We start from the raw sequence: 25,216 nt of genomic DNA on the forward strand, positions 1-25,216 counted from the left end.
GAAGAATTGAGTGATTGTTACAAAATGAGATGTATTGTAGTAGGAAATAAGAGAGCTGATATCTAAGTGGATATTGATTTGCGATAAAAGCTTTTGGAGATGAGTTTCCTGGATGAATATGCTTTTTAGCTGCTTTGAGGGGGAAAACTTTCATACAATTCGGTAGTTTTAAGTGATTTCACAAATGTTGAATAAATCAGGATCTATAAACAGGGCGGCATCATTATTCAGGACAGCCGCCTCTTTACCTGGAGATGGAGTCATTTGGATAATTTCATCCAGGTGGATTATTAGAGGTTCACGGGAAAATCATGGAATCTGTTCTTAGAGGAACACTGAGCGCAACAGGGGAACGCAGCGAAAATTACATCGAGGAGAACGTACTTATGCGGTGTTATTTTAGTGAAGACGTTCTGGTTGATCTCAGTGCTGTAGTGGTTTATCAATGAATTTCTGTAATAAGAAAACATAATTATAATACTGCCTCCTATATACAAGAATATAACTACTATAATACTGTTCCTATATACAAGAATATAACTACTATAATACTGCTCCTATATACAAGAATATAACTACTATAATACAGCTCCTATATACAAGAATATAACTACTATAATACTGTTCCTATATACAAGAATATAACTACTATAATACTGCCTCCTATATACAAGAATATAACTACTATAATACTGTTCCTATATACAAGAATATAACTACTATATACAATATAACTACTATAATACTGCTCCTATATACAAGAATATAACTACTATAATACTGCTCCTTTATACAGGAATATAACTACTAAAATACTGCCCCTATATACAATATAACTACTATAATACTGCTCCTATATACAGGAATATAACTACTATAATACTGCCCCTATATACAAGAATATAACTACTATAATACTGCCCCTATATACAAGAATATAACTACTATAATACTGCTCCTATATACAAGAATATAACTACTATAATACTGCTCCTATATACAAGAATATAACCACTATAATACTGCTCCTATATACAAGAATATAACTACTAAAATACTGCCTCCTATATACAGGAATATAACTACTATAATACTGCCCCTATATACAAGAATATAACTACTATAATACTGCTCCTTTATACAGGAATATAACTACTAAAATACTGCCCCTATATACAATATAACTACTATAATACTGCTCCTTTATACAAGAATATAACTACTATAATACTGCCCCTATATACAATATAACCACTATAATACTGCTCCTATATACAAGAATATAACCACTATAATACTGCTCCTATATACAAGAATATAACTACTATAATACTGCTTCCTATACATAGGAATATAACTACTATAATACTGCCCCCTATATACAAGAATATAATTACTATAATACTAACCCTATGTACAAGAATATAACTACTATAATGCTGCTCCTATATACAAGAATATAACTACTATAATACTGCTCCTATATACAGGAATATAACTACTATAATACTGATCCCTATATACAAGAATATAACTACTATAATACTGCTTCTATATACAAGAATATAACTACTATAATACTTCTCCTATATACAAGAATATAACTACTATAATACTGCTCCTATATACAAGAATATAACTACTATAATACTGCTCCTATATACAAGAATATAACTACTATAATACTGCTCCTATATACAAGAATATAACTACTATAATACTGCTCCTGTGTACAAGAATATAACTACTATAATACTGCTCCTATATACAAGAATATAACTACTATAATACTGCTCCTATATACAAGAATATAACTACTATAATACTGCTCCTATATACAAGAATATAACTACTATAATACTCCTCCTATGTACAAGAATATAACTACTATAATACTGCTCCTATATACAAGAATATAACTACTATAATACCACTCCTATATACAAGAATATAACTACTATAATACTGCTCCTATATAAAAGAATATACCGTAACTACTATAATACTCCTCCTATGTACAAGAATATAACTACTATAATACTGCTCCTATATACAAGAATATAACTACTATAATACCATACAATCCTACAAGTAATTTCCGTTTTCAGGTCAGTTTATTGTTCTTATCCTCTTCCCTTTTCCTACAATAAACATTCTTACAGCTTACGCTGCGGCTGTAGATCTGCATTGTGTGACTTTTATTCCACATTATTGTGCTAACACCTACTTTAAATGACTTTAGTGATGAGTGTTTTCCTGGTGGAGCGAGGCCTTGTCTGATTGAACGAGCAGCGATATGATCAGCGCAGACAAGCGTCGCTGTAAATTGAGGTGGGACCCGGACTGAATACCAAGTATCCCGTCTCCTGTCGGCCTCCGCTCCAAGGATAACACTTAGGACTCACTTTACTTTCTTTATAGGAGACATTAAAAAATAGATTTCCTGCATTTCTCTTAGTTCCTGAACATCAAGATGTCTATGTCAGATCTTCACATTCAGGTTATAAATATCATTTATGACCTGAGATCTTCTGAATCCACTTATACAAGTGATGGACGGGTGTATATGATCCCAATGCTATAGACCAGTGTTTCCCAACCAGTGTGCCTCCAGCTGTTGCAAAACTACAACTCCCAGCATGCCCAGACAGCCAACGGCTGTCTGGGCATGCTGGGAGTTGTAGTTTTGCAACAGCTGGAGGCACATTGGTTTGGAAACGCCATAGACAAAGAGCATATCTTGTCCTTTAAAGGATTGTATTATAGTAGTTATATTCTTGTATATAGGAGCACTATTATAGTAGTTATATTGTTGTATATAGGAGGCAGTATTATAGTAGTTATATTCTTGTATATAGGAGCAGTATTATAGTAGTTATATTCTTGTATATAGGAGCAGTATTATAGTAGTTATATTCTTGTATATAGGAGCAGTATTATAGTAGTTATATACTTGTACATAGGAGGCAGTATTATAGTAGTTATATTCTTGTATATAGGAGCAGTATTATAGTAGTTATATTCTTGTATACAGGAGCAGTATTATAGTAGTTATATTCTTGTATATAGGAGCAGTATTATAGTAGTTATATTCTTGTACATAGGAGGCAGTATTATAGTAGTTATATTCTTGTATATAGGAGCAGTATTATAGTAGTTATATTCTTGTATACAGGAGCAGTATTATAGTAGTTATATTCTTGTATATAGGAGCAGTATTATAGTAGTTATATACTTGTACATAGAAGGCAGTATTATAGTAGTTATAGTCTTGTATATAGGAGCAGTATTATAGTAGTTATATTCTTGTATATAGGGGCAGTATTATAGTAGTTATATTCTTGTATATAGGAGGCAGTATTATAGTAGTTATATTCTTGTATATAGGAGGCAGTATTATAGTAGTTATATTCTTGTATATAGAAGCAGTATTATAGTAGTTATATTCTTGTATATAGGGGCAGTATTATAATAGTTATATTCTTGTATATAGGAGGCAGTATTATAGTAGTTATATTCTTGTATATAGGAGCAGTATTATAGTAGTTATATTCTTGTATATAGGAGCAGTATTATAGTAGTTATATTCTTGTATATAGGGGCAGTATTAAAGTAGTTATATTCTTGTATATAGGATCAGTATTATAGTAGTTATATTCTTGTATATAGGAGGCAGTATTATAGTAGTTATATTCTTGTATATAGGAGCAGTATTATAGTAGTTATATTCTTGTATATAAGAGCAGTATTATAGTAGTTATATTCTTGTATATAGGAGCAGTACTATAGTAGTTATATTCTTGTATATAGGAGCAGTATTATAGTAGTTATATTCTTGTATATAGGAGCAGTATTATAGTAGTTATATTCTTGTACATAGGAGCAGTATTATAGTAGTTATATTCTTGTATATAGGATCAGTATTATAGTAGTTATATTCTTGTATATAGGAGGCAGTATTATAGTAGTTATATTCTTGTATATAGGAGGCAGTATTATAGTAGTTATATTCTTGTATACAGGAGCAGTATTATAGTAGTTATATTCTTGTATATAGGAGAAGTATTATAGTAGTTATATTCTTGTATATAGGAGCAGTATTATAGTAGTTATATTCTTGTATATAGGAGCAGTATTATAGTAGTTATATTCTTGTATATACGATTAGTATTATAGTAGTTATATTCTTGTACATAGGAGGCAGTATTATAGTAGTTATATTCTTGTATATAGGAGCAGTATTATAGTAGTTATATTCTTGTATATAGGAGCAGTATTATAGTAGTTATATTCTTGTATATACGATTAGTATTATAGTAGTTATATTCTTGTACATAGGAGGCAGTATTATAGTAGTTATATTCTTGTACAAAGAAGACCTGGACTGTAGGTAAATGACCACAAGGGGTTACATACTATAGTAGTAGACCATGCAGCTGCTATCAGGCCCTTGGATCCTGTCCTGGTTGGTCCAATTGCTTTTTTTATTGGTAAGAAACTGCACAGAACTTCTCTCCCTAGGGGACAACATAGTCAGAAAATGAATGGAGGTCGATATAGACCAATGGGTCATAGAAAACAAATGGAAATTAACACCAGACCTTTCTGTCCTGGTGGGCAGACACCATCATAGGAGGCCCATTTTGATATTTACTATGGGGCCCCCTTTCTTCTATGTACGCCACTGGATGACAAAGATTCTCCAATGTGGGGTGTGTGGACAATCTGTGCAATATGAGGACATGACCATAAACAATCCTTCACGTCCCCTCGCATAGACTTGCATTGAGGGGCGTGGCCTTGATGTCATGAGGGGCGTGGCCAACCCCCGCAGCGCGAAAACAGCATACGGAACATTTACTTCCGAACGCTGGCCAGTGGAGTACCCCTTCAATACATGGCTCCGCAACAAGTTTTTCCATTTGTAGGAATTTGTTCTCCTTGTCCTCCCCCCATATGTGTTCGTCCTATAAATGCCTTCTCTTTGCTCAGGAACCCTTTGTCTCTGCAGTGAATGAGAATTTCTGCTACAAGTCATTACTGTATGAAAAGAAAAATAATTGTTTTCCTCTTGGTCACAACAAAGTGCTCATTTGTCACAGTCCATAAATAGTGGAATGGGACTGCGGGCCGATACAGTATAAGCAACAATCAGCGCGTTCATCTTATTGGTCACTCGTCTGGATCTAATCTTTGTCTTGGGAGAAAAAGACAAATCGTGTACGAAGGATTGAGAGAAACTGCGAAAAGATGCATCATATCACATATAACGGGAATCTACATCACCTCTGCAAGTCTGGATCCAGATTTTTTAGCTATTGAGACAAACTCAAGAAATATTGAAAAACTCCAAAATATTTAGAAAAATTGGAAAGTTTACGGCATTTTTTTATTTTTTATTGTCTAGGTTACAAGATGATTGCAAAGACCCTGCAACTGACCTGCAGCACAGTAGGCAATACCATACAGCAGTTCTACAGGACAGGTTCCACTCAGAACAGGCTTTGCCATGGTTGACCAAATAAGTTGAGTGCACATGCTCAGCATCATATCCATAGTTTGTTTTTGGAAATAGATGTATGAGTGCTGCCAGCATTGCTGCAGAGGTTAAAGGAATGGGGGGGGGGGGCGGTCAGGCTGTCAGTGCACTGTCATTGCACCTCCCACATTTTCAAAAATGTGATGGGTGCACTTACTTTTGTGAGATACTGTATGTAGTCAAGCTCATCTGTTACATACGGCTAATTTAATTGCCCGCTTTTGACATTATGATTTAGCAGGATGTACGGGGATGGTGGTACAGAAATCCACTATGATACTGTATGTAGTCAAGCTCATCCTGTTACATACGGCTAATTTAATTGCCCGCATTTGACATTATGATTTAGCATGATGTACGGGGATGGTGGTACAGAAATCCACTATGATGCTGTATGCTGTATGTTCCGTGATGGAATATTTGCCCTGTTTTCTCCTCATTGGCTGCTCCCTGTTCTATTTTTGAATTTCTATATAGAGATAGATGGGAGATATGAATTTTTAATACACATTTCTCAAACCTTGTAAAGTGGAGAATTTCTTTAATATATGTGTGGTGTCCCAGTATGGGATATAGTCCCGTACAGTACTTAGGCCCTGTCAGGTTGAGTCCCTCTGTGTTCTAGGGGCCCTCCTGCAGCGTTTCCCCTGTAGTGTTATATGTATTATGTATAAAGGACCTTTGAGGACCTTTGAGTTAATCACATGATAATGTGGTCACATGTTCAATTCACATGTTTGTTACCCAGAGAGCACCAGCTAACCAGGTGACCTGCAGCTTGACCTATGGGCTTCTTGCAAAGCCCCCCTTTATAAGGAAGGGAGGAGCTGCAATCTGCCTCTTTTGCTACTATTCTCTGCTGAGGTCAAGTTCAGTCCAGATGTCTCAGAGCAAGTGGAGGCCTCAAGCCTAACCTACAGCCACATGTCTGTAAGTCAAGTCATCTCTGTCTGCTGTCACTACCCTCAGTCAAGTCTATTATAGACAGCGTGGCTGTCCTAAAGTCTGTCAAGTCACTGCAAGTCCCAGCAAGCTGCAATGTCCCCTCTGTGTTACTGGCCACCTCTCTGGGATCCTGGCCAAGCTGTAAAGACTGTTACCATCTGTCTACCTCAGTAAAGCTACCGTTAACCGTGACTTGGCCTTGGACTTTGCCCTGCCTAACTAGGAATAGCGGTACTACCGTTTGGGTTGTTATCGGGAAAACCTCGCCCTGGCATCACAAACATTTAGGGCTTAATACCATCCGCCCCTGGGCTATAACATCTGCCCCATACACCTCACCTTCACACCCCGTGGCTCACCACATATGATCCTGGGCTGATCCAGTTATTTTATCAATGGTAAACCAAGGGTCGGAGCGGGAATTGGGTGCAGGATGAGTGACCTAAGCTCACTTCTGCCCTTCCTTTACTAGTATTTGAAGCACAGTACTGAGGTACATCAGTTGGTACATCAGGCACCAACCCTCCATTCTATAACTAGGGGGGGATTTACCACTCACAATATATATTCATGGTCTATCCTAAGGCTAGGCTACCAATGATTAGCCCCACCAAAAAAAAACTGTGATCCTCATTCAGATCTTGACAATGCAGCCTTAGTAAGTGCCAAGGAATAGAGAAAGGGGTCAGACCCCATCAAGACATGGAAGGGAAGCATTTCCCAAATCAAATCTTTGGGACAGATTGCCTTGCTTTGTTCTGAAGAGTTTTCAATCTAATTATTGGCATTTACACACTATATATGGCCGCCATATGATCTCGTGTTATGGCTGGAGGAACTGTGCTCCACCAAGATTTTTTTTAGGCTTCCAGGGAAATAACCCATATCCCCTGTGGTGCAATGCTGCGGAATAGTGACTGACCCATCACCTTTTGTACTAGATCCCAAAAAATTCACCTGGATCAAGTATTAAAGGGGTACTCCACCACTAGACATCTTATCCCCGATCCGTGATCTCGGCTGCGGCACCCCAGACATCCGTTCTTTGCTCCGTGCCAGATGACTGGCGATGCGGGGGCGGAGGCTCGTGACGTCACCGGTCACGTCCTGCTTGTGACTTCACAACCACGCCCCCTCAATGCATGTCTATGGGAGGTCCGTCACGCCCCCTCCCATAGACTTGCATTGAGGGGGCATGGCCGTGACGTCGTGAGCAAGGCGCGGCCGTAACGTTACGAGCCTCCAGCGCTGCACCTGACGCGGGAGATCGCGGGGGTCCACAGCGGCGGGACCCCCGCAATCAGACATCTTCTCCCTTATCCTTTGGATAGGGGATAAGATGTCTAGGGGCAGAGTACCCCTTTTTTTTATTAGTCTATTTTATTATTATTTTAATTATTATTATTTAATTATTTATAAAAAATAACTATATTATTATATTATAAAATATTATATTATAAATGATATTATAAAATATTATAAAAATAATTATTTAATTATTATTATATCTATTTTAATATTAGTCTAGAGCTGCAAACTGGATCTTTGTTGTTGGAAGTGAAAGGCCAAGCTATACCTCATGGCAGAACGGTAAATTGTGGGTCCCTAATCAGTTGGGGCCCTGTAGCATCCTCTAAAGTTTCCACCCTGGCACTACGCCTTCTTGTTAACAGGAAAATTTGGTATTATATTAACTGCATAATGCAGAGAATACAGACGGTGAAGTCATTGCTTTATTTGACTAGAATGATGTCATCCAATGTAGAAGGTAGATAGGTTCAGATATCCCAGAATGCATCAGTTTGGCTGCGCCTGCAGGTCTTCACTACAGTTTGGCTGAAGGCTTAGAAGCAAATAGGATAAAGCCCTGTGTTAAATGATAATACAGTGAAACCTTCTAAGAAGACCACCCCATGTGGGAATTCATTTCCCAGCATTCTCTGTGCTCCTGTTTGGCATTGGGGTTTGTGATCTCAACATGACCCAAAGGGGTTAACAACTGAAAAATACACTTATATTGACTTATATTCTTACCAGTTTTTGGTAAAAACTTTCTCGTTTCACTTTAACCCCTTAAGGACGCAGGGTTTTTCCGTTTTTGCATTTTCATTTTTTCCTCATCATCTTCTAAAAATCATAACGCTATCAATTTTGCACATAAAATTCCATTCGATGGCTTATTTTTTTACACCACCAATTCTAATTTGCAGTGACATTAGTAATTTTACCCAAATCCACGGCAAAACGGAAAATAAATTCATTGTGCGACAAAATTGAAGAAAAAATGTAATTTTGTAAATTTTGGGGGCTTCCGTTTCTACACAGTGCATTTTTTGGTAAAAATTACACCTTACCTTTATTCTGTAGGTCCATACGATTAAAATGATACCCTACTTATATAGGTTTGATTTTGTCGTACTTCGGAAAAAAAACATAACTACATGCAGGAAAATTTATATGTTAAAAATGTTCATCTTCTAACCCCTATAACTTTTTTTTTTTTCCATGTACGGGCCGATATGAGGACTCACTTTTTGCACCGTGTTCTAAAGTTTTTATCGGTACCATATTTGCATTGATAGGACTTTTTGATCGCTTTTTAATAATTTTTTCATTATATAAAAAGTGACCAAAAATACGCTATTTTGGACTTTGGAATTTTTTTGCGCGTATGCCATTGACCGTGCGATTTAATTAACCATATATTTTTATAGTTCGGACATTTCCGCACGCGGCAATATCCCATATGTTTATTTTTATTTTTATTTACGCAGTTTTTTTTTATGGGAAAAGGGGTGTGATTCAAACTTTTATTAGGGAAGGGGTTAAATGACCATTGTTAAAGGGGTATTCCAGGAAAAAACTTTTTTTTATATATCAACTGGCTCCAGAAAGTTAAACAGATTTGTAAATTACTTCTATTAAAAAATCTTAATCCTTTCAGTACTTATGAGCTTCTGAAGTTAAGGTTGTTCTTTTCTGTCTAAGTGCTCTCTGCTGACACGTGTCTCGGGAAACGCCCAGTTTAGAAGCAAATCCTCATAGCAAACCTCTTCTAAACTGGGCGTTTCCCGAGACAGGTGTCATCAGAGAGAATTTAGACAGAAAAGAACAACCTTAACTTCAGCAGCTCATAAGTACTAAAAGGATTAAGATTTTTTAATAGAAGTAATTTACAAATCTGTTTAACTTTCTGGAGCCAGTTGATATATAAAAAAAAGTTTTTTCCTGGAATACCCATTAAACTTTTTATTTTTTTTTTCCACTTTTTTTTGTAGTGTTATAGCTCCCATAGGGACCTATAGCACTGCACACACTGATCTCTTATGCTGATCCCTGCGAAGCCATAGCTTTTCATGGATCAGTGAGATAGGGGCTCGATTTCCCAAGCCTGTAGCTCAGGCTTGGAGCAATCAAACCCCGATCAGACGCCGCAGAGACAGGTAAGGGGACCTCCGCCTGCGTCCCAGCTGATTGGAACATCGTGATTTTATCGCGATGTCCCGATCAGCCCGACTGAGCTGCCGGGAAGCGTTTACTTTCACTTTCAACTTTCAGACGCGGTGGTCAACTTTGATCGCCACGTCTGAAGGTTTAATAGCGCGCGGCATAACAACCGATGCGTCGCGCGCTGTTAGCACAGGGTCCCGGCTATGAATAGCAGCTGGGACCGATCCAGTGTGACCCCGTTTTAAACACCGGGACCAGGCGTAGGGCGTACAGGTACACCCTACGTCCTTAAGAGGTTAAGGTTCTTAAAGGGGTTATCCAGGAAAAAACTTTTTTTTAATATATCAGCTGGCTCGAAAAAGTTAAACAGATTTGTAAATTACTTCTATTAAAAAAAATCTTAATCCTTTCAGTACTTATGAGCTGCTAAAGTTGAGTTGTTCCTTTCTGTCTAAGCGCTCTCTGATTAAACCTGTCTCGGGAACTGTCCAGGGTAGAAGCAAATCCCCATAGCAAACCTCTTTTACTCTGTGCAGTTCCCGAGACAAGCAGAGATGTCAGCAGAGAGCACTGTTGCCAGACAGAAAAGAACAATCTCAACTTCAGCAGCTGATAATTATTGGAAGGATTAAGATTTTTTTTTAATAGAAGTAATTTACAAATCTGTTTTACGTTCTGGAGCCAGTTGATATACAAAAAAATAAAATAAAAAATTCCTGGAATACCCCTTTAAGGATTGCAGTATGTGGTACCAGATTATACATGACAACAGAAAATGCCTTATCCCCTAATCCTAAAATCGGTTTAGGCTCAGCGAGTCATCTCCCTCACAAGATCTGGATTATTTGTGTCCTGAGCATTCCAAAATACTAATTTCTTAAGCGCTAAGTAGCTACAGCTAATTGTCACACAGTTCCGGAAGATAGACGAGACAAATAAACCCAAGGGATTAAATGTATGGAAGGTGCTTCATACGAATCATGCAGCGTTGCTCTAGTTACTGGAGCTCATCGTAGAGAATGAAATCCGTCACATGATTTATATATAACTATAACAATTATATATACTGGCAATGTGTTCTGGTGTCGGACAACATAACAAACCGCGCAAGAAACTGTCAGTCAACAGCGTGAAACTGTGTTACAGATTCTAACTAACTGGCCTTTGTGTCTACACATCTATTTATATTAAATATTATACTATTGTCATAGAGAGGAATACCATATATCAGTGGTCTTCAACCTGCGGACCTCCAGATGTTGCAAAACTACAACTCCCAGCATGCCCGGACAGCCAACGGCTGTCCGGGCATGCTGGGAGTTGTAGTTTTGCAACATCTGGAGGTCCGCAGGTTGAAGACCTTTGCCATATATTATAATAGTTATATATATGGGGGCAGTATTATAGTAGTTATGTAGGCACTTGAGGAAAAAGGGCGACTGCACTACTACACCCAATATGTAAGAAAGGTACAAGTCTCTGGTGGGGGTAGTAGTAGTGAACGGGTATACAGGGGTGCAAAGAAGTGGAACCAACAATGTCCAGTTTGCAAAAAAAAATAGAGAAAGAAACTTCTGCACTCACCTGTTTAAATCCAATTCTTTATTTCATATCATCATAAAAACAGTATATAGGAGCAGTATTATAGTAGTTATATTCTTGTATATAGGAGACAGCATTATAGTAGTTATATTCTTGTATATAGGAGCAGCATTATAGTAGTTATATTCTTGTATATAGGAGGCAGTATTATAGTAGTTATATTCTTGTATATAGAGAGCAGTATTATAGTAGTTATATTCTTGTATATAGGAGCAGTATTATAATAGTTATATTCTTGTATATAGGAGCAGTATTATAGTAGTTATATTCTTGTTTATAGGGAGCAGTATTATAGTAGTTATATTCTTGTATATAGGAGCAGTATTATAGTAGTTATATTCTTGTATATAGGAAGCAGTATTATAGTAGTTATATTCTTTTATATAGGAGCAGTATTATAGTAGTTATATTCTTGTATATAGGAGCAATATTATAGTAGTTATATTCTTGTATATAGGAGCAGTATTATAGTAGTTATATTCTTGTATATAGGAGCAGTAGTTATATTCTTGTAAATAAGAGGCAGTATTATAGTAGTTATATTCTTGTATATAGGAGCAGTATTATAATAGTTATATTCATGTATATAGGGGCAGTATTATAGTAGTTATATTCTTGTATATAAGAGGCAGTATTATAGTAGTTATATTCTTGTATATAGGAGCAGTATTATGGTAGTTATATTCTTGTATATAGGAGCAGTATTATAGTAGTTATATTCTTGTATTTAGGAGCAGTATTATAGTAGTTATATTCTTGTATATAGGAGCAGTATTATAGTAGTTATATTCTTGTATATAGGAGCAGTATTATAGTAGTTATATTCTTGTAAATAGGAGCTGTATTATAGTAGTTATATTCTTGTATATAGGAGGCAGTATTATAGTAGTTATATTCTTGTATATAGGAGCAGTATTATAGTAGTTATATTCTTGTAAATAGGAGCTGTATTATAGTAGTTATATTCTTGTATATAGGAGACAGTATTATAGTAGTTATATTCTTGTATAAAGGGGCAGTATTATAGTAGTTATATCCAAGTGAAGAGAGGTGAGTGGCACCAGTGACTGGACTCCCTAAGTAACAACCATATAAGAACAATTCGTGGAGGTAAAATCTTGGAGCTTCAGGTATAAGTAATACCTGGGGGTGCAGGTATAAATTCAATAGTCCATAAATATGACGAAAAAGAAGAAAAGTAGAGATACCGCACTCACCCACTGTATGTACTTGAAGATATGGATTTATTCAGATCCTAGAAGATGGATCCATGAGGTGGAGGACATGGAGGGGGATGAACGCCAGGACTAGTTTCGCGCCGGACGGCGCTTCCTCTGACTCAAGGAACTCAGAGGAAGCGCCGTCCGGCGCGAAACTAGTCCTGGCGTTCATCCCCCTCCATGTCCTCCACCTCATGGATCCATCTTCTAGGATCTGAATAAATCCATATCTTCAAGTACATACAGTGGGTGAGTGCGGTATCTCTACTTTTCTTCTTTTTCGTCATATTTATTGTAGTTATATTCTTGTATATAGGAGCAGTATTATAGTAGTTATATTCTTGTATATAGGGGGCAGTATTATAGTAGTTATATTCTTGTATATAGGAGCAGTAGTTATATTCTTGTAAATAAGAGGCAGCATTATAGTAGTTATATTCTTGTATATAGGAGCAGTATTATAATAGTTATATTCATGTATATAGGGGCAGTATTATAGTAGTTATATTCTTGTATATAAGAGGCAGTATTATAGTAGTTATATTCTTGTATATAGGAGCAGTATTATAGTAGTTATATTCTTGTATATAGGAGCAGTATTATAGTAGTTATATTCTTGTATATAGGAGCAGTATTATAGTAGTTATATTCTTGTATATAGGAGCAGTATTATAGTAGTTATATTCTTGTATATAGGAGCTGTATTATAGTAGTTATATTCTTGTATATAGGAGCAGTATTATAGTAGTTATATTCTTGTATATAAGAGGCAGTATTATAGTAGTTATATTCTTGTATATAGGAGCAGTATTATAGTAGTTATATTATTGTATATAGGAGCAGTATTATAGTAGTTATATTCTTGTATATAGGAGCAGTATTATAGTAGTTATATTCTTGTATATAGGAGCTGTATTATAGTAGTTATATTCTTGTATATAGGAGCAGTATTATAGTAGTTATATTCTTGTATATAGGAGCAGTATTATAGTAGTTATATTCTTGTATATAAGAGGCAGTATTATAGTAGTTATATACTTGCACACAGGGCGTGGTATTATAGCATTAATATTCTTGTACATAGAAAGGAGTATTTGTGCTGAATATATAATAGAAGTGGCACAGTGGGATTTATATTAATGTTTTGGTATCCTAGGGACCTGGAGACGCCACTCTCTATAACTTTACTAGTCATATGCTAAGCTGATCAGGTCTGCGGGGAGAGGAGATCAGACATACATTTTCATATATTTGAATAATTTTACACATCTTTTTTTGAAAGAAAATGGAATAATGATTTCAGATCTGAGGTTGAGGTAAATCTGATTTATTTTCACTATCAGTCCTAGGAAAATGATTCAATTCAGTGACGCTTCACTCTCAGTACGTGAGATTCGCTGTTTCGGGGGAAATAAAATGAATATTTTAAGAATAAATCTAAAGAAAATCATACAGAAGATGCATTATTGGTGGAAATTCTAATATAAACATTTCTGGTGATGAGTTTTTGGAACCCCATGTTCTTATTGGGGGGACTGACCATTGTGACTCAGCCAATCATAACAAGAGTTCCATGGTCTATGGTGGTCTAAGGGTTAAAGATCATAATATTTTACTTTCCTTTCTAAAAATATATTTATAGGAGTCCGTGCTCAGCAGATTCTATGCTTCCCTTTTTAATAAAATTCCCTTGATGATAACATTCTGGTAGCCACTATTAAAGAGGTACTCCGCTGCTCAGCGCTTGGAACAAACTGTTCCGAACGCTGGGGCCGGGAGCTCGTCACATCATAGCCCCGCCCCCTCATGACGTCACGCTCCCCCCTCAATGCAAGTCTATGGGAGGGGGCGTGGCATCATGAGGGGGCGGGGCTGTGACGTCACAAGTTTCCGGCTCCTGCGTTCCAAACGCTGAGCAGCGGAGTGCCCCTTTAAGGATACACAGCTCCCCTTACTGGTGGCTGCAGACAGAAGAACATTAAAGAGTACCTGTCATCAAACCATATTTTCCAAACTAACTCAGATTATATTCCCTAATTACTCCTAACACCCCTCCTGCCCCTCTGTATCATACTTTTCCCCTTGCTCACATTGTTTGAGCTCCCGGCAGAAGAAAGTGGGCGTTCCCCAGCAGGCGTGACATCACTTAAGCCTGCGAAAGTTGTGCCTCCCCATGCCCCGCACACACTTTTTTTTTTATAAATGGCCTATTCTAAGGACTGGCTATTTATGTTGTAGTCCCAGAGACCCCCTTTAAATCTGATAACCCAACATCTGTAGATCCATACTGTAGTAGTCGTTTTAAATGAAATCCTATGAGCTATGGATGCTGCTGTATAGCTATACAGTGATCCCTCAACTTACAATGGCCTCAACATACAATAGTTTCAACATACAATGGTCTTTTCTGGACCATTGTAAGTTGAAACCAGACCCAACATACAATGTACAGACAGTCCAGATCTGCGAAACGTGTCAATGGTCGGAAGAACTGACCAATCAGAATGGGCATTCACTGGTAAAACCCCTGTATTACTGCAGTGTATGCACTGACTGGTGTCTGGTAGCGCCCCCTACAGTACAGGGAGGTATTACATGTTCTGTACTCTTTACCTGTATTACTGAAGTGTATGCACTGACTGGTGTCTGGTAGCGCCTCTCTACAGTACAGGGAGGTATTACATGTTCTGTACTCTTTACCTGTATTACTGAAGTGTATGCACTGACTGGTGTCTGGTAGCGCCTCCCTACAGTACAGGGAGGTATTACATGTTCTGTACTCTTTACCTGTATTACTGAAGTGTATGCACTGACTGGTGTCTGGTAGCGCCTCCCTACAGTACAGGGAGGTATTACATGTTCTGTACTCTTTACCTGTATTACTGAAGTGTATGCACTGACTGGTGTCTGGTAGCGCCCCCTACAGTACAGGGAGGTATTACATGTTCTGTACTCTTTACCTGTATCACTGCAGTGTATGCACTGACTGGTGTCTGGTAGTGCCCCCTAGAGTACAGGGAGGTATTACATGTTCTGTACTCTTTACCTGCTCCTTTGGACACCAAGTAAGGGCGACTCCATCTTACTTTTTTAGGACATTGCGTATACTGTACAGGACCCCGAAGAAGATCCTGTCCTCTACATAGACCAGTGTTTCCCAAGCAGGGTGCCCCCAGCTGTTGCAAAACTACAACTCCCATCAAAGGCTGTCCGGGCATGCTGGGAGTTGTAGTTTTGCAACAGCTGGAGGCTCCCTGCTTGGGAAACACTGACATAGACAGTGATTTACAGCTCCCAGCAGATCTTTCATACTTTTATATATAAGGATTTGCTTTATCTATATTAGTTATCTACTTATTTTTCTTTAATCCTCACTTTTTCCTATTTTCGGATGACATTTTGGTGCCTTTAGAACCAATTACCAGGTTTCCATAGAGTTCTGGTCTCAACATACAATGGTTTCAACATACAATGGTCGTCCCGGAACCAATTAATATTGTAACTTGAGGGACCGCTGTATCTTCCTTATATATTTCATCATACCATGCTGTTTTTTGTTGTTGTTTTTTTGGGTTGGGATTTTCCTGCATATAACCTAAGATGCTGTATGCGGAGATGGTGAATTTGTAAGAAAACAAGCGCAGACTGCGACACTTATCTGAAGCTTAATAACGTGTCCCTTCCTGTCAGCAGATATGACTGCGGAGCTCCCGGGATTCGGGGGATATGCGCACAGATGGCTTTATCTGCTTGTATATACTTATTTCTCTTTTGCGGGATATAGGTCAGTGTGTTTTGTGTTACCTCAGGGATAATCCTCCAGACACGTCTGCGGATGAACGCTGGTGCTCAGCATCTGGGCGTGCAGCTGTTTTATGGGATTTATTACGGTATTTTATTACTTTTAGTAATATCCCATTTCACCGGGAACACCTGACGTCACTGGCGCAAATCTTCTTTTTATATTCACAGTGAAGGGGGTCTATTGTAGACCCAGAGTTCCCCATGGTGTCCTGTCCCTTATAGGTGAGGCCTAGAAGATGGGGCCTAGGGAATTGTTTACTTTGTCCGCTGCTAAAATTGGTGCCACACCGGTCACTGTACTGTAACGGGATTAGGAAACCCTACCTGTGTCCCTACATTATAAGAGATCGGCTAAGGGTGCGTTCACATGGCCGTCTGTGCCCGTTTTTTTTTTTTATCCCCATTTCGGTTCCGTTCTTGCAGGCTTTAAACGGATTAAAAACGGTTTTAAAAAAATACCATTCATGTCAATGGGATTTTTTTACAATCCGCTTACATCCGTTTGTGCTCATCTACACTCATGTCCGTTTTTTTGACAACAGAAAAAACAGCACATGCAGTATGCAGTCAAAAAAAACGGAAGAAAAAATGGATACAGTAAATTTAACATTGAAGTCTATGGAAAACGGATGAGCCTTTAAAGGGGTACTCCGCCCCTAGACATCTTATCCCCTATCCAAATACAAGCCCGTCCCCGTCAATACAAGTCTATGGGAGGGGGTGTGGCGGTCGTCACGCCCCCTGCCATAGACTTGCATTAAGGGGACGGGCCGTGATGTCATGAGGGGCGGAGCCATGACGTCACACTGCTCCGGCCTCTGTATCGCCCGTCATTACGCACAGAGAGAACTCGCTCTGCGCAGTAATGATAGCGGGGTGCCGCAGCGGCGATCCTCGGGGTCCCCAGCAGTGGGACCCCGGTGATCTGATGTCTAGGGGCAGAGTACCCCTTTAATGTCATCCGTTTGCATCCGTTTTTTCAGTCCGTTTTGATCCGTTTTTACTTCTGAACATGCTCGGAACAAAAACAAATATTTTTGGGTTTATTAACTGAACAATAACTAATACAGATGGATAACATCTTTTTTTTTAAAGTCCGTTTTCATTTTTGACGGGAGAAGAATGGGACGGGTGTAGACGGTCGTGTGAACGCAGCCTAAAGCTGGCCATACACATCATAACCTAGAAATTTCAGCAGGTTCTAGACATGTAGGGGGAGATTCATCAAAATCTGTCCAGAGGAAAAGTTGCTGAGTTGCTTATAGCAACCAATCAGATCGCTTCTTTCATTTCTCAGAGGACTTTTCAAAAAAGAAAGAAGCGATCTGATTGGTTGCTATGGGCAATTCAGCAACTTTTCCTCTGGACAGGTTTTGTATAGTGTGGCCCCCTCAAATCTCCCTTCGACAGCAGATGTTAGGGAAGAAAACGGTCAGGCATGCTGGGAGTTGTAGTTTTGCAACAGCTGGAGGCACACTGGTTGGAAAACAGTGTTCTAAGTACTCGATCGGTGCCCATTTTAATCAATGTTTTGATGTTTCCCAACCAGTGTGCCTCCAGCTTTTGCAAAACTACAACTCCCAGCATACATTTTTTTTTTATTGGTAGACATACTCTTTTTTTTTAACCTTCCCGAAGTTTCGATGTTTCCCAGTGTGCCTCCAGCTGTTGCAAAACTACAACTTCCAGCATAAAAAAAAATATTTATTGGTGGGCATACTCTTTTTGAACCTTCCCGAAGTTTCAATGTTTCCCAACTAGTGTGCCTCCAGCTGTTGCAAAACTACAACTCCCAGCATGTCCAGACAGCCGTTGGCTGTCCAGTCATGCTGGGTGTTGTAGATTTGCAACAGCTGGAGGCACACTGGTTGGAAATCAGTGTGCTAAGTACTTGATCGGCACCCATTTTCATCAATGTACCAAACTGTGAGTTGTAGTTTTGAAACAGCTGGAGGCACACTGGTTGGAAAACGGTGTTCTAAGTACTCAATCAGTGCCCATTTTAATCAATGTTTTGATGTTTCCCAACCAATGTGCCTCCAGCTGTTGCAAAACTACAACTCTCAGCATAAAAATTTATTTTTATTGGTGGACATACTCTTTTTGAACCTTCCCGAAGTTTTGATGTTTCCCAACCAGTGTGCCTCCAGCTGTTGCAAAACTACAACTCCCAGCATAATTTTTTTTTTATTGGTGGACATACTCTTTTTGAACCTTCCCGAAGTTTCGATGTTTCCCAACCAGTGTGCCTCCAGCTGTTGCAAAACTACAACTCCCAGCATCATTTTTTTTATTTATTGGTGGACATACTCTTTTTGAACCTTCCCGAAGTTTCGATGTTTCCCAACTAGTGTGCCTCCAGCTGTTGCAAAACTACAACTCCCAGCATGTCTGGACAGCCGTCGGCTGGGTGTTGTAGTTTTGCAACAGCTGGAGGCACACTGGTTGTAAAACAGTGTTCTAAGTACTCGATCGGCGCCCGTTTTCATCAATGTACCAAACTGGGAGTTGTAGTTTTGCAACAGCTGGAGGCGCACTGGTTGGAAAACAGTGTTCTAAGTACTCGATCGGTGTCTGTTTTAATCAATGTTTTGATGTTTCCCAACCAATGTGCCTCCAGCTGTTGCAAAACTACAACTCCCAGCATAAAAAATGATTTTTATTGGTGGACATACTCTTTTTGAACCATCTCGAAGTTTTGATGTTTCCCAACCAGTGTGCCTCCAGCTGTTGCAAAACTACAACTCCCAGCATGCCCGGACAGCCGTCGGCTGTCCGGTCATGCTGGGTGTTGTAGTTTTGCAACAGCTGGAGGTACACTGGTTGGAAAACAGTGTTCTAAGTACTCGATCGGCGCCCGTTTTCATCAATGCACCTGTAGGTGCAGCTGTAATGAGGCCAATGTGTCGCCCGGTATTTGAGCAGCGAGTGTAGGGTGTGATTTATCAGTGTGGGCCGGGCCCCAGGCTTCCCACAGGCTCTTCCTGCAGCAGACGGAGCCTCTGAACAGGTTTATTTTTAACCTAGTTAAAGAGAAGCGTTGTACGTCGGCTCATGTACTGGAAACGCCGCTTCGCACCTTCACTAAAAATAGTCCGGAGGAGAGAGAAGACTCCGCAGGAACATGGCCAATGATGTCGAGGAGAACTACTATGGAAAACACGGTAAAAAAAAAAATTCCCTTTAATATTTCTGTCAGGTCACGGGGTAAAGTTTATTATGTAAATGACCTGTCCCTGAGAACCTGTACATAACACTATGACTAATACAGGAGACATCCACCGGGAAGGGGACAATTAGATGACACCGACTGGACACACAGGATCACCAAAGGGATGTATATGGAGTTATCTAGGCAATGCGACAGCTGGTCTCACCTCTACACACACACACACACACACACACACATATATATATATATATATATATATATATATATATATATATATATATCTCAATATATGAATGTGTGTATGTATATACTGTATGTTCTAGTATGACTTCCAAATGGATGGAGATATTTCAGTGAAACATGGTACACCGCGTTTCGACCACAGTGCGTAGCCTTAATCGTACGATTAAGGCTACGCACTGTGGCCGAAACGCGTCACCTGTCTTCCGTGTTGGCTGATTGCTGAATAAAGTACCGAGCATTGCTTGAATTGCCACGCTGGACTCTCTCTTCATTTCTACTACTATTGTTGGACTGGGGTCCGGTCCTGTCCGTGTCGTGGCGAGGGCACAAGGGTGAGCTGTGTCAACTCCGCTTTGGTTAACTAAACAAAACGACGGGATATGTGGACGTGATATAAGGACGAGATATGAGGACAGGATATGAGATTGAGCTATGGGCATGGGATATGATGTCAGGATAAGATGTCGGGATATGAGGACGGAATATGATGTCAGGATATGATGACGGGATATGATGACGGGATATGAGGTTGAGATATGATGACGGGATATGAGGACGGAATATGATGTCAGGATATGATGACGGGATATGAGGACGGGATATGAGGTTGAGATATGATGACGGGATATGAGGTTGAGATATGATGACGGGATATGAGGACGGAATATGATGTCAGGATATGATGACGGGATATGAGGACGGGATATGAGGTTGAGATATGAGGATGGGATCTGAAGATGGGATATGAGGTTGAGCTATGAGGACGGGATTGGAGGGCCGAATATGAGGGAGGGATATACGGTCAGGATATGAGGATGGGAAATTAGGTCAGGATATGAGGACGAGATATGAGGGCGGAATATGAGGACGGGATCTGAAGACGGGTTATGAGGTTGAGCTATGGGCATGGGATATGAGGAGGGGATATGATGTCGGGATATGAGTTTGGGATATGAGGACGAGATATGAGGTTGAGATATGAGGGCGTGCTTGGAATTGTAGCTTTGCAACAGCTGGAGGCATCCTGCTTGGGAAACACTGCCATAGAGTACGTACAGGAGCAAGGGCTCTGTCAAAAAGGAGTCCCTGCTCCTGTACAGTGGATGCCTCGCTGCTATGCCCAATATTTTTTTAAATACTCACTCATTGGCTGGTATGGTCATGTGTTTGCCGCTAAAAACAAAAGTTTGGCACCTTATACAGTCTAAGGCCGGGTTCACACCAAGTTTTTGCAATACAGTTCCTGTATCAGGTTTTTGTTTAAAAAAAAAAACGGATTCCTCAAAAACTGACTAAACTATATCAATATTGTATATTGTGTATACGGTTTGAAAAAATGGTGTCCGGTTGCATCAGTTTTTTAAGGAAAAAAAAAAAGTTTTTAACGTTTCACTCCATTATGAATAAAGTTTCTCTTGTTTGATTGAAATTCCAATAAAAAAAACTGCAAAGTCAAAAACCGTATGGTGAAAACCGTACGCACATACGGTTCCCATTGACTCCCAGGTTTAAAAAAAAGTATACGTTTCAATACGGTTTTTCACCAGGACCAAAAACTGTGGTAGGCTACGGTTTTGGGTAGGGGAAAAAACTGACAAAGCCGTACAGGATGCAAAACGGACACAACCTGATGCATCTTTTGGAATACGGTTTTCAATGGAAAGTCGATGTATACGGTTTCCAATACGGTTCCGTACGGTTTTCAAATTGAAAACGTATACAGGAACTGTATTGCAAAAACGTGGTGTGAACCCGGCCTAAGACGTTGAGACTGAGCGTATAGACCAAATAATAGAGCGTCAAGTGTACGTCGTGTTGTTCAGTATGTACAGTAACAGTGACTCCTTTTTTTGATAGATTTATTTTTATATTTTTTTTGATTTTGAGAACAAAATAAGTTTGTTCCTCATCATTGTCAAAAAGATAACCCAACCCACACTATGGCATGGTCTCTGTGTACCCATAGGTTTTAATGGACAAGACATAGTGACGGTTTGGTCTGTTATATGCCAGTATATGTTTTATTTGTAGGCTACCCTTCTGTATCCTACTTGTTTGAATGGCAGGAAGTGCTCAATTCCCTTGCAGCACCACCACAGGAGAAATTAAGCATTACACAGGGCCCCATTCAAATCTTGTCTGTGTGAAGCAGGACAGGTCCTCCAGAGAGGGAGATGCTCTTTAGGGCCCTTTCACATAGCGGAAAAGCCGCCCAGAAAAATTCCAGGTGGACATTCCGTGCATGGCAGAATTAGCCGGCACTAGTACCACTCTGAAATGCACCATCTCCATAGACGGCAATGCATTTCCAAGCTGATTCCGCTGAAAGAATGAACATGTTTATTCTTTCAGCGGAGTCTGGAATTTAAATTTCGGCTTCAAATGTTTCCACTGCAAAATTTCAGCTGTGTGCACGATGCAGCACAATCCCATTAAAGGGTTACTCCACTCCCTAGCGTCCGGAACATTTCCGAACCACGTGACGCACGCCCGCCGCCATGTGACGTCACGTCCCGCCCCCTCAATGCAAGTCTATGGGAGGGGGCGTGATGGCCGTCACGCCCCCTCCCATAGACTTGCATTGAGGGGGCGGGACGTGATGTCACATGACGGGGCGTGACGTCACAAGGGGGCGGTTTTGAACACAGAAGCCCTCACACAGGGTTCAGAACTTAATGTTCCGGACGCTGGGTAGCGGAGTAACCCTTTAAAAACATTATCACCACCGTCCTCTAAACCCGCTCCTCATCGTCCTTATAGTCATTCTGTGGATCCACTTCGGGGCACCCTCACCATCATCAACTGGCAGCCTCATTTTTGGCCCCCAAAAAGGCCATGTCTCATTTTTTTTTTTCCGGTGGTGGTGGTGGGGTCTTTTTTTTTGTAAGGTAGGGTCACACGTGCCGTATTTTGTTGCGTATTTGCTTCTACATATTTTCATACCCATTGAAGTCAACGGGTAGCAAAACCAGCTGCAGAAAATACGCAGCAAAACATGGCATGTGTGACCCTACCCGATAACGAAAAAGCTGTGTGTGTAGCTTCTGTACCTACGAGCTGTGTCTAACCTTGCAAAAGTTACAGCAAAACAAAGACAATCTCTGCTTGCTGCAAATGAACGGAACAGTCTTCTTTACATCCAGATGCTTCACAACTGTTGAAATATATAAGAAATACAAGTTTTCTTGAGGTGTTTTTTCCATTTTGCACATGTCGGATGTTTCTGCTATTGTAAGACAATACACATACTGTAGACCTCTAGCGTAGCGTGTGACTGATAAAGGATTTAATACAACAATGGGGAGCGAAGTCTGGTAGTTAATAAGTTAGACATTTAGTATTTGTACATTAAGTAGCACACCGGGGATATAGTGAATGACATCTGTATGGGTAAAGCTATGGGGCCTTATATGGATTTATCAAAACCTGTCCAGAGGAAAAGTTGACCAGTTGCCCATAGCAACCAATCAGATCGCTTCTTTCATTTTGCAGAGGCCTTGTTAAAAATGAAAGAAGCGATCTGATTGGTTGCTATGGGCAACTCAGCAACTTTTCCTCTGGACAGGATTTGATTAATCTCCCCCATAGGCCGCAGGATGCTATATTAGACCTTGTTCACACTTCTGTATTTTGCATCCATGTTATTTCCATTTTTAGGTTAAAAAAAAAAAAAAAATGGTTTTATTCACATTTTCATTTTTTTTCCGTTTGCGCTTTTTTTAAGCACATGGTATTTCGCATGTTTCAATATATGTGTATTTGTATTGTTTTTTAGTCTATAGAATTCAATGGGTAGAATTTAAAATACACTTTTCATTTTTGTATAGTTCGTAAAGGAGATATCCAGTGCTGAAAAATGTATCTCCTATTCTAAGGGGCCCCCCGTCGTACGGGGCCCCGGCAGCCCGCGGGAAGGGGGCATGTTGACCACCGCACGCTCAATACATCTCTATGGCAGAGCCGGAGCACTGCCTTCGGCAATCTCCGGATCTGCCATAGCGCAGTATTAAGGCGGCGTGTGGGCCGCCACTTCATGCGATGGTCGACACCAGCTATTTGGCCAGCGAGCTGGGGCCCAGTACAAGAGATCGCGGGGGCCTTAGCGGTCGGATCTGAAACTTATCACCTATCTTTAGGATAGGGGATACGTTTTTCAGCACTGGACTACCCCTTTAAAACCATATTCACACATCGCAAAAATAAGGCATTGTATGGAGAATAAAAAAACAGCAGTGCGTTTTTTTTCCCCTTATAGTTCCATTTTATTTTACAGTGTGTGATCATGGCCTCAATCTGAATTTGTTACATTTGTTTCATACATCCCAATTTCAGTAACCTCTCAAAAACAATAAAAAATAAATAAAAAACATACAGATGAAAATTGAACAACTTATAACAAAATACGAAACAAAAGCTAATCTAATAGAGTAAAAAATGAAAGACATTGTAAGAAAAAAAGATCAATTTACGCATCTGTATTTGATACATATTGTGGGAGATTTATCAAAAGCTGTGCAGAGGAAAAGTTGCCCATAGCAACCAATCAGATCGCTTCTTTCATTTTGCAGAGGCCTTGAAAGAAGTGATCTGATTGGTTGCTATGTGAAACTTTTCCTCTGCATAGGTTTTGTGACACAAAAGTGTAAATGATCCCTTATAGCAGTGGTCTCAAACTGTGGCCCTCCAGATGTTGCAAAACTCCAACTCCCAGCATGCCCAGACAGCCAACGGGGTGGTATGAGGGCCCGACGTCCACAGGTAGAGGTTGTGCTTACAGCCAATGAGGGTGGTATGAGGGCCTGACGTCCACAGGTGGAGGTTGTGCTTACAGCCCAACACTGTGCAGGACGTTTGGCATTTGCCAGAGAACACCAAGATTGGCAAATTTGCCATTGGTGCCCTGTGCTCTTCACAGGTGAAAGCAGGTTCATACTGAGCACATGTGTCACAGACGTAACAGAGTCTGGAGACGCTGTGGAGAATGTTCTGCTGCCTTCAACATCCTCCAGCATTACCAGTTTGGCAATGGGTCAGTAATGGTGTGGGGTGGCATTTCTTTTGGGGGCCGCACAGCCCTCCATGTGCTTGCCAGAGGTAGCCTGACTGCCATTAGGTACCGAGATGAGATCCTCAGACCCCTTGTGAGACCATATGCTGGTGCGGTTGGTCATGGGTTCCTCCTAATTCAAGACAATGCTAACCTCATATGGCTGGAGTTTGTCAGCAGTTCCTACAAGAGGA

At 39.8% G+C, this 25,216-nt stretch overlaps 2 protein-coding genes across 4 annotated transcripts in view; one reads left to right on the forward strand and one right to left on the reverse strand.

Moving 5' to 3' along the window:
* RABGGTB (Rab geranylgeranyltransferase subunit beta) overlaps positions 1-25,216 on the reverse strand; it is a 220,597-nt gene that overhangs the window by 112,861 nt on the left and 82,520 nt on the right. The gene's annotated exons all lie outside the window — the stretch shown is intronic.
* Positions 1-25,216, forward strand: part of SLC44A5 (solute carrier family 44 member 5) — a 135,108-nt gene that overhangs the window by 23,146 nt on the left and 86,746 nt on the right. For 2 of the 3 annotated variants that reach the window (XM_056532683.1, XM_056532685.1), the window contains exon 1: positions 19,670-19,724. The exons of the other annotated variant lie outside the window; for it this stretch is intronic. In XM_056532683.1, the coding sequence (XP_056388658.1) occupies positions 19,685-19,724 (40 nt within the window). In that variant the 5' untranslated portion in view covers positions 19,670-19,684. Of the gene's footprint in view, positions 1-19,669; positions 19,725-25,216 lie in introns of those variants that run through there. 3 annotated transcript variants of the gene reach the window in all.

The sequence above is a fragment of the Hyla sarda genome, chromosome 7, assembly GCF_029499605.1.
Source record: "Hyla sarda isolate aHylSar1 chromosome 7, aHylSar1.hap1, whole genome shotgun sequence".
In the NCBI taxonomy this organism is placed as follows: Eukaryota; Metazoa; Chordata; class Amphibia; order Anura; family Hylidae; genus Hyla; species Hyla sarda.